The sequence below is a fragment of the Lycorma delicatula genome, chromosome 2 (assembly GCF_047948215.1).
Source record: "Lycorma delicatula isolate Av1 chromosome 2, ASM4794821v1, whole genome shotgun sequence".
Lineage (NCBI taxonomy): Eukaryota > Metazoa > Arthropoda > Insecta > Hemiptera > Fulgoridae > Lycorma > Lycorma delicatula.
In genome coordinates this window covers 14,448,464-14,464,064 of record NC_134456.1, presented here as the reverse complement: position 1 = coordinate 14,464,064, position 15,601 = coordinate 14,448,464, and the positions used below count along the sequence as shown (strand labels likewise).

Here is a 15,601-nt window from a genome sequence, read left to right as displayed (position 1 = left end):
AAAAATTTTATGCCACCGAAAAACTTGAGCTCTTGACATAACCTCCTCTTCAAAAGCCTTCTGAAGCTTACCATAAGTTATCGTCGCGTTTTCACCCGATTTAACGTAAAAAGAAATGGCATACCATTGCACAATATTTTGCGGTTTCATTTCTGTTACGAGAGACACAAACACGTGTTCACTTATTACAGCACAATTCACGACTGAGCAGTTGCATCAATGTGCCGCTTGGACTAGAAGTAGCTTATAGACCAAAGTCAAAAGATGGTGTGCCTACGCAAGCTGCAGGGTTGCCTCATCTTGCAAAGAAAAATCAGTCTCATTACTTTTTGTCGCACCTTGTATATCCTTTTTAATTTCAGTGACGGCAAGCTTTCTTCTATTCACTGGAAACGTGCCTTTTGCATACCAAGAAGTGTATTTACATTTAAAGTATATGATTTAACTCAATTTTATAAAAAATTGGACTTTTTCTTATAATTAGTGAATTTTTTCTACAGAATTTTATACAAAAAATCAAAATGTTGAAAAGCATAAAAATGGCTGAGAAGAAGGTGACTGATTGGTTTCCTATAATAGCTGTTAAAGCATATTACCAAGGGAAAATACAGGTTTTGTTAATTGTTCCATTGCATACAAAGGAATATTCAATTTTTAATTATTTTCAAATATTCTTAAAAACAATAACACTATTTGCATGAAACTTATTTAGAACATGACAGAGATAGATGATCTAGCTTATGAGCTAGATTTCTACGGGTCTACCTGTCTATGGGTTAGGTATGAGGAAAATAACTATCAAGATTAAATACAAAATATCACTTTTATTGAAGTTTAATAACAGCTTTATGACAAAATAAATAAAGATTTACAGTATCATACAAATGAAGTAATAGATGCATAGTAGAACAGAGAGTATGTATATTACATAATTTATCAATTTGTATATATATATATATATATATATAATAATTCACAAACTTTTAAACAGAATTGTAGATATTATCCCAAAATTCTTGCTTTTTTTCTGATAATATACTCCCATTTTTTTGGTTAATTGATGAACCTATCTCTAAATACGTTTGTTTTTCTTCACTTGTAGCATTCCATAATAAATTATCAACCTCCTCATTGGGATTTCTGAAAATAAATACAGGAATGATTACATTTTGATAAGTATTCTACACAAGAATATTTGCAAATGACAAATCCAACCGTGAAATGGGAAAGGGGATATAAAATACCTTTTAAAAATTTGTAAAAATACCCCAAAGATTCGCTTAATAGGAAGAGTAAAGAAATTGGAAATCATGTGATTTTTATTAAAATTGTACTTTCATATTTAAATAATGTGCAGATGCCGGTACTGGATATTAATTCAGTTTTTTTTAATCTCAAACAGGTTATCTTTATGGGGGGGATTTATGAGGGTATCCAAAAATAACCGGATTTAAAAAAAAATATATATATTATTTTTTTTACAAAAATCCTTCAATTCCCTGCAAAATATTCTCCATTAAAGCGATACACTTATCCAATGTTCAAAACAGTCTTTAAATTTGTCTCTTGTAGTACTGAACAGCACCTTACTTGTATTTTTCTTCACCTCATCCACAATGGCAAAATGTTTTCCATTCAGGTACCTCTTCATTTGTGGCAACAGAAAAGAATTGCACAGAGCTGAATCAGGTGAAGAAGGGGGAGTGTGGCAAGGAAATCAGGCCAATTTTTACGTTAAAAATTGGCGCACTGAGAGCAAGTGCGAATAGTGGAAAAATTATTCATCTATCTGCCAAAAATGGACCTTTTTTGCCACAGACTGTTGTACAATTGTCTCAGAACCTTGAAGTAGAAATGATTAAAGTCTGAACTAGTGAAATTAATTTTGAATGCATCACCCCTCCCACATCAAAAAGACAAATGAACATTGTCTTGATGTTTAACTTCACTTCACTTGACAAGCTTTTGACTGTTTGGTTTCAGGGTCATAACCGTAGCACCATGATTATCACCAGTAATGATGTTGGAAAGGAAATCTGGGTGAATTTGTAACTGTTCTTTAAAGTATGGCGTACTTTAAAAATACGCCATACAAAAATAGGTAATCAATCAGGAGCCGAGGCACAGATTTTGCAGCGACCAATCTCATCTCCAAATTTTCTTATAAAATTTGCTGAACTGAGCTCCAAATTACTCCAGACTACTTCTTGATTTTTCCAATGGTAGTCATCGGTCTTTAAGAATAATTGCACAAATGTTTTTGACATTTTTATCCATTTGGGAAGTTGAACTTGTAAAGAATGAGGTTGGTTAATCAACCAACCTCATTATTAATCAACATGCCCCAAAGGGAGTTGCCACAGGTTGTTAAGTCTGGACTTCAAAATGTTCATTTAATTAGTCCCTTACTAACTGAGCATAGTTAGCTGAAGACTTCATATTACTGTAAAATGGTAGTTAATTCTTACATATGTTAAGTTATGAAATGCTATTAACACTTCCTTAAAAAAAGTATGGTCTTATCAGGTGCATTCCAGATATCATTGTCCATATCATTAATGTGGTGGGATGGTCTGTGATTTTCTCATAAAAGTGAGGGTTTTCTTTACACCAAAAATATGTTTGAGTTCAATTACTCTAGTAAATGTAACATTCATCGGAGAAGAAAACTCTTTTCTGTGATTCGACATTGGGAAAATTCCTTAGAAGAGCTTTACAAGTTTCCCTGTAAGTCATGTCCTAGTCAGAAAGCTCAGTACGAACAGGCTAAAAGTGTTTTAAAAATTAAAAAACAACCTAAGTTGTTTTTTAATTATTTTCAGGAGTTCAACAGGGATATTTAATTCTTTTTCATTTATTTATTTAGATCTTTTCCTGTTTGAATGAAGAAATGAGAGAGAAGAAGAGAAACCTAAGAGAAGATTATAAAGAGAATTCCTCAGCTGCTCAATTTGAAGCTACTCAATTTATATTATATTGTGGAAACAGACTTTGTGACCATTATATTTACCAGAGATATTAAGGACCTATACAAGTACTACATATCTATTGTAAGACAATCTCTACTAAACATCTCGTAGAAAAAAAGGCACTTAAATTTAGATATCAACCAGTAAAAATGTTGTTTTTTCATTTCTTCTAAAAATCATGAAATCAATGTACTCTAGTAATATGAAATTAAAACAAAAACTAATTAATTAATTACTATAATTTAATTACTATATTTTTAAAAAAAATAATGGATTAAATGACAGATACAATGTACTCAAATAAATATGTTTGATATGTATGATTATGTGATTATTATGTGTCTAATAACAATTTGACCACATCAATTATTTAATACTGTAAACGAATTTTGCACCCATTTCAGAAACATTGTAACAGTAACCATCTGGAGTACCAATAAAGTATGGGCCACAGTTCTGAAAAGATTTTATGGAAGCACCAGCACCATTCCATGAATTATTAGGGTCATTCGGAAAGTTCTCGACCTAACACAGAGTTGGCATAAGTATACCAAAATTACAATATTATTTTTTCAAGTATGATCCTTAAGATGGCGTGCTGCGAAGTTTCAGACTCGTAAGTTAGTTGTTTATTTATAAGCAAATAATTTTAAGACATTTTCTGAAAAATGGAATAAATTGAAGATTGAGCTGTTGTAAAGTATATTGTTTAAAATGTTTAATCCAACACACATACAGAAGAGTTAGATACCATTAAAAGGGTTCTTCCCCTTTATTTTTGATGGTAAAAAAGGGGACAGCTTAATTTATGGTTGTTCATCCATTCAAGATAATGAACAATCGGTTGCCCAAAAATCTGTATGACTGACAAAATCGTCACAAAAATCCATCATGCCATGTTAAATAACCGCTGACTTGGATTCACCATTACACGTTAAGAGACTAAACAGCAGTCCAGACAGGGAATGGGAGCAAATGAAGCATTTACTTCCTTTTTCCAAACCTGAAGAAATGACTAAGATTTATTTCAAATGATAAGGTCAAAGCTGAGATAACCGCTTATTTTGAAGAGTTGGACAAATCGCATTGTACAGGGGGTATTAAAAGTTGGATAGTCATTGGTTTATATAAATAAAATTATATTAGTTTTGTATTTTATAAAGAAATAAAAATCCATATTTATTATTTATTTTTTTGGCATTCAATTATTACAACTAAATGATACACTATGATGTAACCAGTTGGCTGGCTGATAGATAACTTTCTACATATAATTATGTTAACTAAAGATACTTTTGTTTAGTTTATTGATAATTAATTGTGTTCATTCATGATCAAAAGTTGTTGACCACTCTACTCTTACTCACTGAAATGTAGCAAAGCGAGTCCAAAAAGAAGTCATCTGTTCCACTATCTTATTTTCTTTCGTTGATTCGGTAAAGTTACTAAAAATGGCGTTGTAGAAAAGATATCCTACTTCATCAGAATGAGCAGGACCTGAAATAAATATTATGTTATAGAATAAGATGTAATTATTATACATTCATCTAACATATATGTGCTATTAAGCTTCTTTGCAACAACAATTTTTTTTTCAAATGGGTCATGGAAGAAAGTGTATGTTTGCATTACTTTATAAATGTTTAATAAATAAACACCTTTGAAAGATTTTTGGTAACTGAAATGTACAATTTCATTTATGATTAATTGTAAAAGTCATTTATTTATTGAATGTGTGGCATATTCCTCTTACATGTGATGGTTTTCCACACTAGCTTTTTGCTGATGATTTTACTTCACATTCATTTCTCTTTGTGTGCTGTGTAAATGTGCATATACTTAAGAAAGAGTGGTGATGGATCAAGTAAACAATATTTTTCCATTTTTAATATGTAAATTAGTGAAAAGGTTTCTTTTTATTATTAAATTATACTTGCTATGGTCAAGTAGTTCTGAAAAAACTGGTAATTTGCTTTATTCTTGTTGGTATTCCAGTTCATACGGAATATTTTAGGAAGCACCATTTTGAAAAATAAAAAGAAAGTTTAAAATATCAGTGCTATTGCATATAAACCGGTTGCTATAGATTATAATTATTTGTTTCTTCGATTATGGCAATTTCAAAGTTTTGGCATTTATTTGTTAATGATATCAGCAGCTAGTGCCATTTATAAAACAAGAAAAAGTAATTGCTTTTACAAATTTTTTGTGTGGTCTTGTTTGTTCATAGTATTTTAAAATAATTAAAAAATATAGCACTTGGAAACAATTATAGCGGAATGCTGTTAACATTGAAAGAACTTTTAAATAAAATATGAAAACAATGAATAGATTAAAATATAAAATTTATAAGATATGTACAATGTAAAGTTAGTCATGTATTTTTTATCTGGCTTTATGTGCTGTATAATTAATTATACTGGGTGATTAAAAAAGGACTTCACAACTCTAAAAGCACATAAAAATTTATTTAGATAACTTATAGATTCGGTTGAGATCTCATTTCATAGCAAAACACATCAAGTTTTGACTTGCATAGTTTATTAGCACCAAATTCGGCCACCAACACTGTCACCAGTGCTGTTAAAAATTGATAATTTACTGGCATGGAATGTGTTCGCTGTGTGTTTTGGTTTCATGATTTGCAGTCAGCAACTGCAGTTCAATGTAATCTTTGCAGAGAGTATAGTAGGGAGTCTCCTAGTAGAATACGATTTAACTCTTCGCACCAAACCTTCGTTGAGACAGGTTGTTTTGTTAAACCTACAAAATCACTGAGACAGCCATGTGTCTCTGAAGCTGCTGTGGAGCAATTCAGAAAAAGCTTTGCATGTAGTCTGAAGAAATCAACTTGATGTGGATCACATGTGACTGCAATTCCATACACAACTGTTTGGCGCATATTATGTAAACAATTGCACTTGAAGCCATACAAACTAACCATGGTACAACACATTACAGATGAAAATAAAGTTGCTTGGCTGAAGTTTGTGTACAAATGGATAGAATTGCAGACAATGAAAAACTTTTAGACAATGTAATTTTTAGTCATGAGTAAACATTTCACATCAGTGGCAAGGTGAATACCCATAACTGCTAAATATGAGGTAGTGAAAACCTTCATGAAACTTTGTAGTATAGTCCTGATAGCCCAAGGTCAGGTTTTTGTGCATTAAGCAAACAAAGATTGCAGTGAGATGGGGAACCACCTCACTACCACCTAAGAAGTCCCAGATTTTCTTTATATTCGACTTCCAGTTCGGTGGATTGGCCTTGAAGGTCCAATTGCACGGTCACCTCACTCCCCAAATTTGATCCCGCTAGATTTTTTCTTGTGGGATCTCATTAAAGAGTGGGTTTATATGCCATTGCCTGCTGATCTTGTTGGGCTAAGATTTTGAATTAACACCTCAGCTGCAGAGGTAACGTCCAACTTGCTGGCTGTAGTCTAGAATGAAATCGACTTAAGATTACAAATGGAAGCTGTATCGGACCAAAGTTGGGTGACAAACTTTATGTGTTTTTCTATGAAATGAGACCTCAACCAAATCTGTAAGTTATCTCAATAAATTCTATATGCTTCTGAAGTTGTAAAGTCCTTTTTCAATCAGCCGGTAGAGTACATTGTAAAAGGAAAACAATGCTAATCGGATCAGATTTTTGCAGATATTGTTGTCTCACCCCCTCTAACCAAAAAACAATTTTAGCATTGAAAAATTCCAGAAGGATGTAGTGTATATGTACTGCATGCACGTTGGTTTGTTGTTTGATATCTGTAGATTGGATAGACTAATTTGGTTGAGATTTGACACAAGGATTTCTGTATACTGGGGCATTGATGATATTTAATTTTGATCACAAATGTTAAGGAAGCAGGGAGATATGAAACTTATGGTTTCTGCATTACTAGATTTTAGTTAAAGGATAGGGTAAAATTTTTTCATGTAAATTAATGCCACTTTGGTAGCTAAGATACTTTCTGATGGTGTTTGGTCTTATTTTTGAAGTGCCATACAGAGGTGGAGACAAAACCCCTTTTTTCTCTTTTGTCATTTCTTGATTCAGTAATATTTTTATACTGATTTAAATGATTGCATTACACTAGTATGTCACTTTAGTTTTTTATTTGGGAACTTTCATTCAGGGATTGGAGATATTAAGCCTAATTATGTTCCTTTGTAATGGATATGTTCAATAACCTGGAATTTATACCTGAAAACTGATAATTTATGTGAAGTTAGGTGGCTAGAAGACTAAGAATAATTTAGTCCATTAATTTTAATTTTCTACATATTGAAAGTGTGCTTTTATCAGCTACCTTTTGTGATAATGAGATTAAGAACATTTATGAATTTGTTAATAAAGTTAAATTTGTGGTGTGTATATTGTTTTATTAAATATTAATGTATATTCAATTTATGTATTTTAATAATTGCTCATGTTATATTGTTTCTTTGCTGCAATAAAATGGTATCTTTAACTCATTTGTGCTGGTTGCATTATTTTAAAATGCTATGTTGAATACATTTGGTTTAATTTGTAATTAAAAAAAAATATGTGATTTTCACTGTCAACTGAATATAGACTGAATACTTAACTGATCTGTAAACATACCTGCAGGAAGCTTGAATGTAGGCCACTTCTTTTTTAAAAACTGTTTAAATAGACCATGGCTTCCTTCATAAGTAAACTTATAAACATACAATGGAATGTCAGTACGTTTTATAAGAAAGTCTATAATCTTTTGTATGCCAATATTAAAATCCACATCTCCACAGAGCTTAAAATAAGAAATGATTAATTTACTTCACACAAAAAAAACATCTTGCACTAATTGTTAAAAACAAATCTTATTTTCTATTAACTCCTGTTTTTATTTATTCTCAAAATTTATTAATTTATTTTTTTGCACTTGTCATATCTGTTAATGACGGTGCTATTAGGTAAAATGTAAATATATGTGTATTTATGTATAATGTAAATATAGTACAGTTTATATAGCCTATTTTACACAACATTTGTAATGGATAGCGTCTACAGAACTAAAACAGGATAGACAATTTCTCTGTTATGTGAGGAAATGCAATCAACATCTCTCAAAATGTACTCCATCTAAGTAATCATTTATACAAATTGAATCTTGATCCCTAATGAAAAAATAAAATCATTCTTCTACTTTTCTTACAACATTATGTTGACTGCATTCATCTGATGGTTGGGCTGCCAACTTTGTTACATAGACTATGACCCTTTAAACTTTTTTAAATCACATTACACTTTTGAAAATGGACGTTTTATTGGTGGATCTTTTATTGGGTTTTTTAACAAGGGGCAAAACTCAACCAATTGCTACAATAGTTTCATCTACATGTTTAAAAATCAGTAACGCTACTGCTTATTTATACTAAAAACATCCTGCTGAAACTTATAATAACCTTAAGAAAAGTTATGAAACTGCTTTCAGTGGAATGGAAGGCTTTTAGCTCAGTTTTATTATAAAAAATAAAAAACAAAAAAACATGTTTCTTTTTCGTAAATGTATTTTATTCCTAAAGTAACTCATTTGTTTTTATCATGTCTCATGATAAAAACAAATAATTCTTTGTTTTAGCTGTCTCCTACATCTGTGACTAAACTCAATTGGCCGTAATCAAGTTTAATTCTGCTGTTAGAAATTTTCTTTAGAAAATTTCCCAAAAGGCTTAGTAATCAACTTCACAAAATTATTACTCTACAAATATTCAGTTGCTGAATACAAATAATCAAAACATCATTTAAAATTAAACAAGACATTTTATAAAACAAAAACATTATGATGTTCAATTGTTTCAAATTACTGTTATTGAAAAATTACACAAACTTCATCAAATAAGCAATTTCTTACAAATCACATAGAGTAGTATGCTAACAATTCATGAAGATTAAGTTCAGTTTATGAAGGGCAACATTAAAGAAGTACATTGATCTTTGTGTGGGAAGGGTAAAATTAAGCTAAGTCCACACTTTATTTTTAAATCTGATTTTTATGTACAGTAACTAAATTTCTTATATATATATATGTACAAGGTGTGTGAGAAAAGTAATGCTGCCAACTACAGATCTTCGTTGGCGCATAATTAAAAATGTTCGGTTATTTTCTGATTAGACATCGTATGTCATGTAGAATTGCAATTAGCAAAATTTAGTAGTATGATTTTAAGTAATCAGATTTAATGAATCATGTGCCATTATATTTTTCTGAAAAATTCTGCAAGTGTCATCATTTGGTAAGCACTTGAATCACTGATGTTATTAATAAATCTTCATTCTTTTTTGAATTAATCCTATGTGTTGCAATTACTTCAGTTGGAAGATATTGGTAAAGATTATTTTATATATTCTGTTTTGTATGTAACATCAGATATGTTGATAGAGAGGCTATCTAAGGTCTTTTTAAATAAGATTCTAAACTTGATACGTTACTAATTTTATTTTTCTTGATGCAATTTAAATCTTCACTTAATTTGTAACTGTTTGTTAAAAATCTTAAACTGTACGAATAAACTTATGATAATGATTATTTATTTTTATTCTTGAGTAATAACACTTTAAAAAGATTTAAAAAATGCCAGATCTATTAAATTTTAATTAATTAAATTACTTTGCTCTGGAGTCCAACTTGTGATAGTTATTACATGAAATTTCAAGAACCTGACATCATCTGAATGGTTGTTCACAGATAATCTTCATATTTATTAATATATATTCAGCTTCTGTACTGATACATGTTAAAGTAAAATTATCTTAACACATGATTTTACTTACATCAACATAATTTCCAATTTGTTGTTTATCAAGGGGACCTTTATTAGTTAGGTTATTAAAATAAAATTGTTTAATACTTTCTGTTATATTTTGAAATTGAGAATCATTCTGATGTAAATGTAGTTTATCAGGTACAAATCGCCCAAAATCATCATTATAATAATCCATAAAATCTGGTGCTGAACAAAACAACAAATATATATCACAGTGTAATTCAATGATTGTTATAGACATGAAAACAAATAATGTCTTGTAAAAAATAAAATTAATATGTACATAAACAACTGCAGTAAAGTACTTGAAATTAACTTTTTAAAAGAATACAACAATTTTACTCAATTGAGTTTGAAAATGCTTTTGATGAATAAGCATTGCAGTGGTGCAATTTGTCTGCTATACTAACTGGTATTCATTATAATAGTAGTACAATAGCAATAATTTAGATTAGTTAGTAGATGACAACATGAAAAAATTACATGGAAGATATATTTTTGCATAACAATGAAAATTTAATTCTGAAAACATTGCTTGATGACTTTTATAAAAAAAATGACACCAGTTGAACATGTAACACATAATAAGTTGAGCTGGGAGCTTGTATAGGTCATGACCAGTGAACCTATATTACTGTAGCTGCATGTTTATTTTACAGCAGAAAATCAAGAGTGTAAAATTAAGAGGTGGAACTTGTAGTACATTGTTAAGGTCATTTTCCATTTCTTTCATCTCTGCTAGAAGCTTGCTGCTCCAAGCTTCAGTCAGATTCATAATTCTGTTGTTGACAGTTGTTTGAGTGAATTAAGTATTGTGATTTGTGAAAAATGGGCAAAAGAAATTTTGTGTAATAAAATATTACTTTCTGAAAGGTAAAACTGCGCAGAAAACTAAAGACAGCTGGATAAATATGATGAGTAAGGTCCATTGTACATGATTAAGTAGTTTACAAGTGGTTTGGTTGTCATCAGAGTAATCATATTAGCACAAACAACAATGAACATTCCAAATAGCCTGTTGAAGTTACATCTACAGAGAATATTGAAAAAATCCATGATATAGTAATAGAAGAAAAAATATTGAAAGTGTATGAGATTGCTAAGATAACATGCATCTCGAATGAATGGGTTATCATACATTACACAAATATGTGTAAACTGTCTGCAAGGTGGGTGTCGTATTTTCTCATGAGTAATCAAAAGTGTTAATTAATAAGAATCTCTTGGCATGGTCTGGAGTTGCTTCAATATAATCCAGAGGAATTTTTGCATTGTTTTCTAATAGTTGATGAAATTTACATACTTCACTTCTGACCTGAAATCAAGGAACAGTAAATACAATGGTTGCAGTTAGAGAACTTGCTCCAAAGAAAGTGAAAACCATTCCATGTTCAGGAAAGTGATGACTACTGATTTTTCAGATATCTAATGTTATAATCTTTATAGTCTTTCTGGAGAAGTATAAAACTGGGCAATATTATGCAACTTTGCTGGATGTCTAAAAGAGGAAATAAAGAAAAATCTACATTAAATGAAAAAGAAGATTCTTTTTCTCCAAGAAAATGCGCCAGACCACTCTTTTGTGACTGCGACAGGAAAACTGTTAGAATTACACTACAAAATCCTTCTGTATCTCTCTACTTATTAGACTAAGCAGCTTCACACTATTTTCTATTTTCAATTATGAAGACTCAATATCTTCAATTATGAAGACTTACTGGAAAGAGATTTATACGAAATGATGATGTTTTTGCTGAAGTATTTCTAGTTTAAAGATTTGGTTAAATTATACTATAACGATGGATTGAAAAATTTGAGCATTGTTAAAGTAAATATATATAGACTTGAAAGCAGATTATTTTGAGAAATATTTTTTTCAAAGAATTGTTATTTTCATTTTTAAATGGATTTATTAAATACTTTAAATTGTCCACCACTAAAGATGATACCTTTGTTTAAATTATGGTATCTTTTCATTAAATCATATGAAAAAACATAATCACTGTAATTTATAATTATTTTTGTATAAAACAAAGAGTGGATTTTTTTTATTTTCCTTATTTTTAATACTGATGGCATGGAAAGAAAAGAAGCTGTTTTTGCACTGCTTTTCAAGAAACACATAACATAAAAAAGAAAAAACAAGATAAATTTTGTTACTTGTTTCAGTGTTTGAAGTGTGGTCAATCCTAATTGGATTCTTAATTTTAAGACCATGAGCATCCTGTACAAAGGCGTTTGCAAGGCTATTATGTTATATGCAGCACCTGTTTGGGCAGATAGGCTAAAATATAAAAGCTATCGGGACATATTATTAAGAGCTCAACGTCTAATATTGTTAATGGTAATGGGTGGTTACTGTACTTTTTCACAGAAGACAATCTTGGTGATTGCAGGTGTGAAACCGATAGATAGACTTGATTGCAACTGAGAAGCAGCAGGCAGTATGTTGCTAAGAAGTCTGGTGAGTTAACTTTGGATAAAGTTTGAGAAATTGAACAACATGGCAATGCCTTGTGGCACACCATATGGGATGAGACTGAGGGGGGCATTATATGCATGATCTCTTTCCAAATGATGTTGATTTGTGGGCACCTCTTGGGTACAGCGTAATAAATATGTGATGCGATTTCTTTGTGGCCATGGTGCTTTTAGGGGCAGACTGCAGAAATTTGGCCTGGTAGATTCTGGGATGTGTCCTCAGTATGGAAAATTGGATGATATTCTTACCATGTTGTTTATGAATGCTCAAAGTACGAGTTAATGCACATGGAAACCATCTGTTAGCTTGATCTTATTGGGTCGGTATTGGATCTCCGTGTAAACTGAAGGAGCCAGGCTGAATGGGCAGTAGTGGAGTTTTATAGTGTACTTAGCAAAAAAAAGGATCGCTGAGAGGATCTAGAGCCCTGCTTGGATTTCTCTTGTATTATGTTTTTGTTGATGTTTTCTTTATAAATTAGGTTTTGTTGTTGTTATTTTTGTTTTTTGTTTTGTTTCAGTGTTATTGTGTTGTTATTGTTCCATGTGATATCCTTATGTTTCTTGTTATATGTTTCTCACTTATACCTTCTAAGTGTAGGTAGTTCAGTTCCTTTGTTTAGTTAAGTCCTTTAAGTCTTGCGTAAGACTCGGTAAGATGTGTTTTGTTTTGAGTTCAATAAATAGTAATATACCAATGGGAATGTCATGGCATTCACATTGGTGGCATCCTGGCCAAGGCAGACTGAAATATGTCAAAAGCCGAGGTTTCAAAGATGTCCTCCAGTAAAGTTCATAAGGGCTAGGAACAGAGGAGGTGGCAGAGGGTGTCTTCCCCTTCAGGAGTCAGTATATCCTTGTTTATGACAGCATCCTTTAATACTTGTGAAACCTCTAATTGATTGATTTACTTATAAAGTAAACACAAAGTTTTTAATTCATTAGAAGTAATGAGGTGAGTGAACAAGAGTAGAAACTTAATCAACAAAATTCAGAATATGAAAGCTGACTGGCTGAGATATATCATGAGAAAAGGATTGATTGGAACACTATTGTGAGATCAGTAAGTAGTAGGTTCAATAATGAGGCCGGAAAAGAGTATAATTACAGATGATCTAAAAGGAAATTGGCTCTATCAGGATCTTTAACAAGGAATAGAGAAGAATGGAGATATTTTCAAGGACATGGGACATGGTGCAAGGGAGCTCCCTAAGAATTGTAAATAAACAAATTTTGAGGTAAAAAAAAAAATTACACATTTCCTTGGCATATTTATTCACCAACACAACACTCTTGACACAGTAATGTAAATCACAAAACAGAATGAAACAACAGAGCATTCATACAAAGTGAACGTTTCAACAATACTGGTGTGTTAATTATATGATGCAGAAGACAGCTCTGTACTGACATGTCAGAATCTACAGGAAATGAATCATCATGCATATATAGCTATTGCCTTCATGTAAAATTGTTCCACACCCTCATTTAATAGATTCTTTTGAGTACATGTGTTATTCCTAAAACCAATATATAACATTCTGGAAAAGCAATACTTCAAAAATATTATCAGGTAAAAAACTGTGGGTAATGAAAAAATTCTGACTGCATTTTTGAATTCAGCATAAAAAGTTATGTTTGGAACACAATAAAACTTTCATGTGCTAAAAATTGTGCTTATTAGTGAGATATATCTATTATATAATTAAATCTACACAAACAATATATGTAACAAAAAGTAAGCTATGTTCTTCAAAACAAAATTTTATTTGTAATTATACAGTGCTAGTCTTAGTTCCAGTTTAACCTCTTAAAAGACCATTAAATTTATTTTTTATTAGCAGACCCAGCAATGCTTTGATATTGCTAGATTTGATATATATAGATTAAATGAACACAACTGAAAGTTTGATAAAACATTACGGAATTTCACAAAATTTAACTTTTCATCTTATAAATGTCAGAATGTAAATAAATCCAACTGGTAAAACAACAGCACTACCAATCGGATTTAATTCAAACTACTCTCTATACACAGTAGTCGGTTCAAAATACTGGTCATATCAAGAATTTCAATAGCTTTAAACCTTCTCTGGACAACGTGGACCATTTTACAAAAACCGCGCGTAAATCGGTTCAGTAGTTTTTTGGTCTATAGTGGACATACATACAAACATTCATCTGTATGTTTGTTTCGTAAATATTTCTTCGACACTGGTGCCAGCTAGCAGGTATAGTTTTTATAAAAATTTTTATTTTCACTTAACTAATATATATTCTGAATTTGAGCCAATACGGACGGTAAATATAATTTTTCAAAATATCTCGACCCCAGCACTTCCTAGCGAGTCCAAACTAATTCAGAAACTTTCGCAGGTGTGCGCACAACTCACCAAAGTTTCATTGCAATCGGATGAATGATACAGAAACGCATACGAGACAAACAAAAATTCATTTTTATACGTATAGTAGATTTACAAAGTATAAATGCTAGCCACCATAAATTAATTTAACAAAATTAGTATTATAATTTTATAGTGAAAAGAAACTTACCACCTAATGTAATCAAACCTTCATTACTGACTGTACCAATTATAGTAGGGACACTAAAGAATTTACTTTCCTCAAACAGTTTTTCAGGGTAATCCCTAAGAAAACTATTCTCTGACTTCTGAGTTTCCACAGATGGTACAAATGGAATACTGAAGCAATTCTTCACTTCCTGTTGAAAAATTAAAACATTTTCTTATCAAAAACTATAAAATTTGTTAATTTGCAAATAAATTCTTGAATTTCATTCAGTAGTAAAATATTAAAAAAAAAAAACCTTATCATAATCCGAAATATTCACCTTTGTTTAAAAAAATATATATATTACTTGTTTATTCTGGTTAGTTTTGTAACTTTTGTATATTCCTTTTCATTTCAACACTTTAAGAAAGCACTTTTCTTCTTCAGCAAGAGAAAACCTACTTGCAAACCAAATTACATAAACAGATACTATAATCTTTATCAATAAGGTAAAATGGGTACGATATAAAAATTTCAGAAACCCAAATATAAATGTGGGTAAATATTTTAATTTAACCCCTACAAAAAGTAAAACAATGAATATAATGCATTGTTCTTGAAAGGGGTAGATTTGCTTTACTTAACCTGTACACGTTTTTGTTGTGGCTGTGATGCATGTAAAACCATTGAACTAAAAAACTTTGATTCTTGTACTGGTAAAGTAAGAGCTTTGTTTTCTGAGAGTAATGATGTTCACTATTCAGAATGGTTTCCCAGTGTAAATGAAAAGAATACCACCTGGATTTCAATAAGTTTGATATGTATGTGTAACAGAATATTGCG

At 30.8% G+C, this 15,601-nt stretch overlaps 1 protein-coding gene across 1 annotated transcript in view; it reads right to left on the bottom strand.

Moving 5' to 3' along the window:
* Positions 1–804: 804 nt before the first annotated feature.
* The window catches only part of LOC142320480 (juvenile hormone esterase-like), a 78,769-nt gene continuing 63,972 nt past the window's right edge, over positions 805–15,601 (bottom strand). Inside the window, exons 7-11 of the mRNA XM_075358313.1 lie at positions 14,801–14,969; positions 9,774–9,952; positions 7,584–7,749; positions 4,337–4,466; positions 805–1,140 (exon numbers count right to left, since the gene is read on the bottom strand). Of these exons, the coding sequence (XP_075214428.1) occupies positions 984–1,140; positions 4,337–4,466; positions 7,584–7,749; positions 9,774–9,952; positions 14,801–14,969 (801 nt within the window). The 3' untranslated portion in view covers positions 805–983. The remainder of the gene's footprint in view (positions 1,141–4,336; positions 4,467–7,583; positions 7,750–9,773; positions 9,953–14,800; positions 14,970–15,601) is intronic.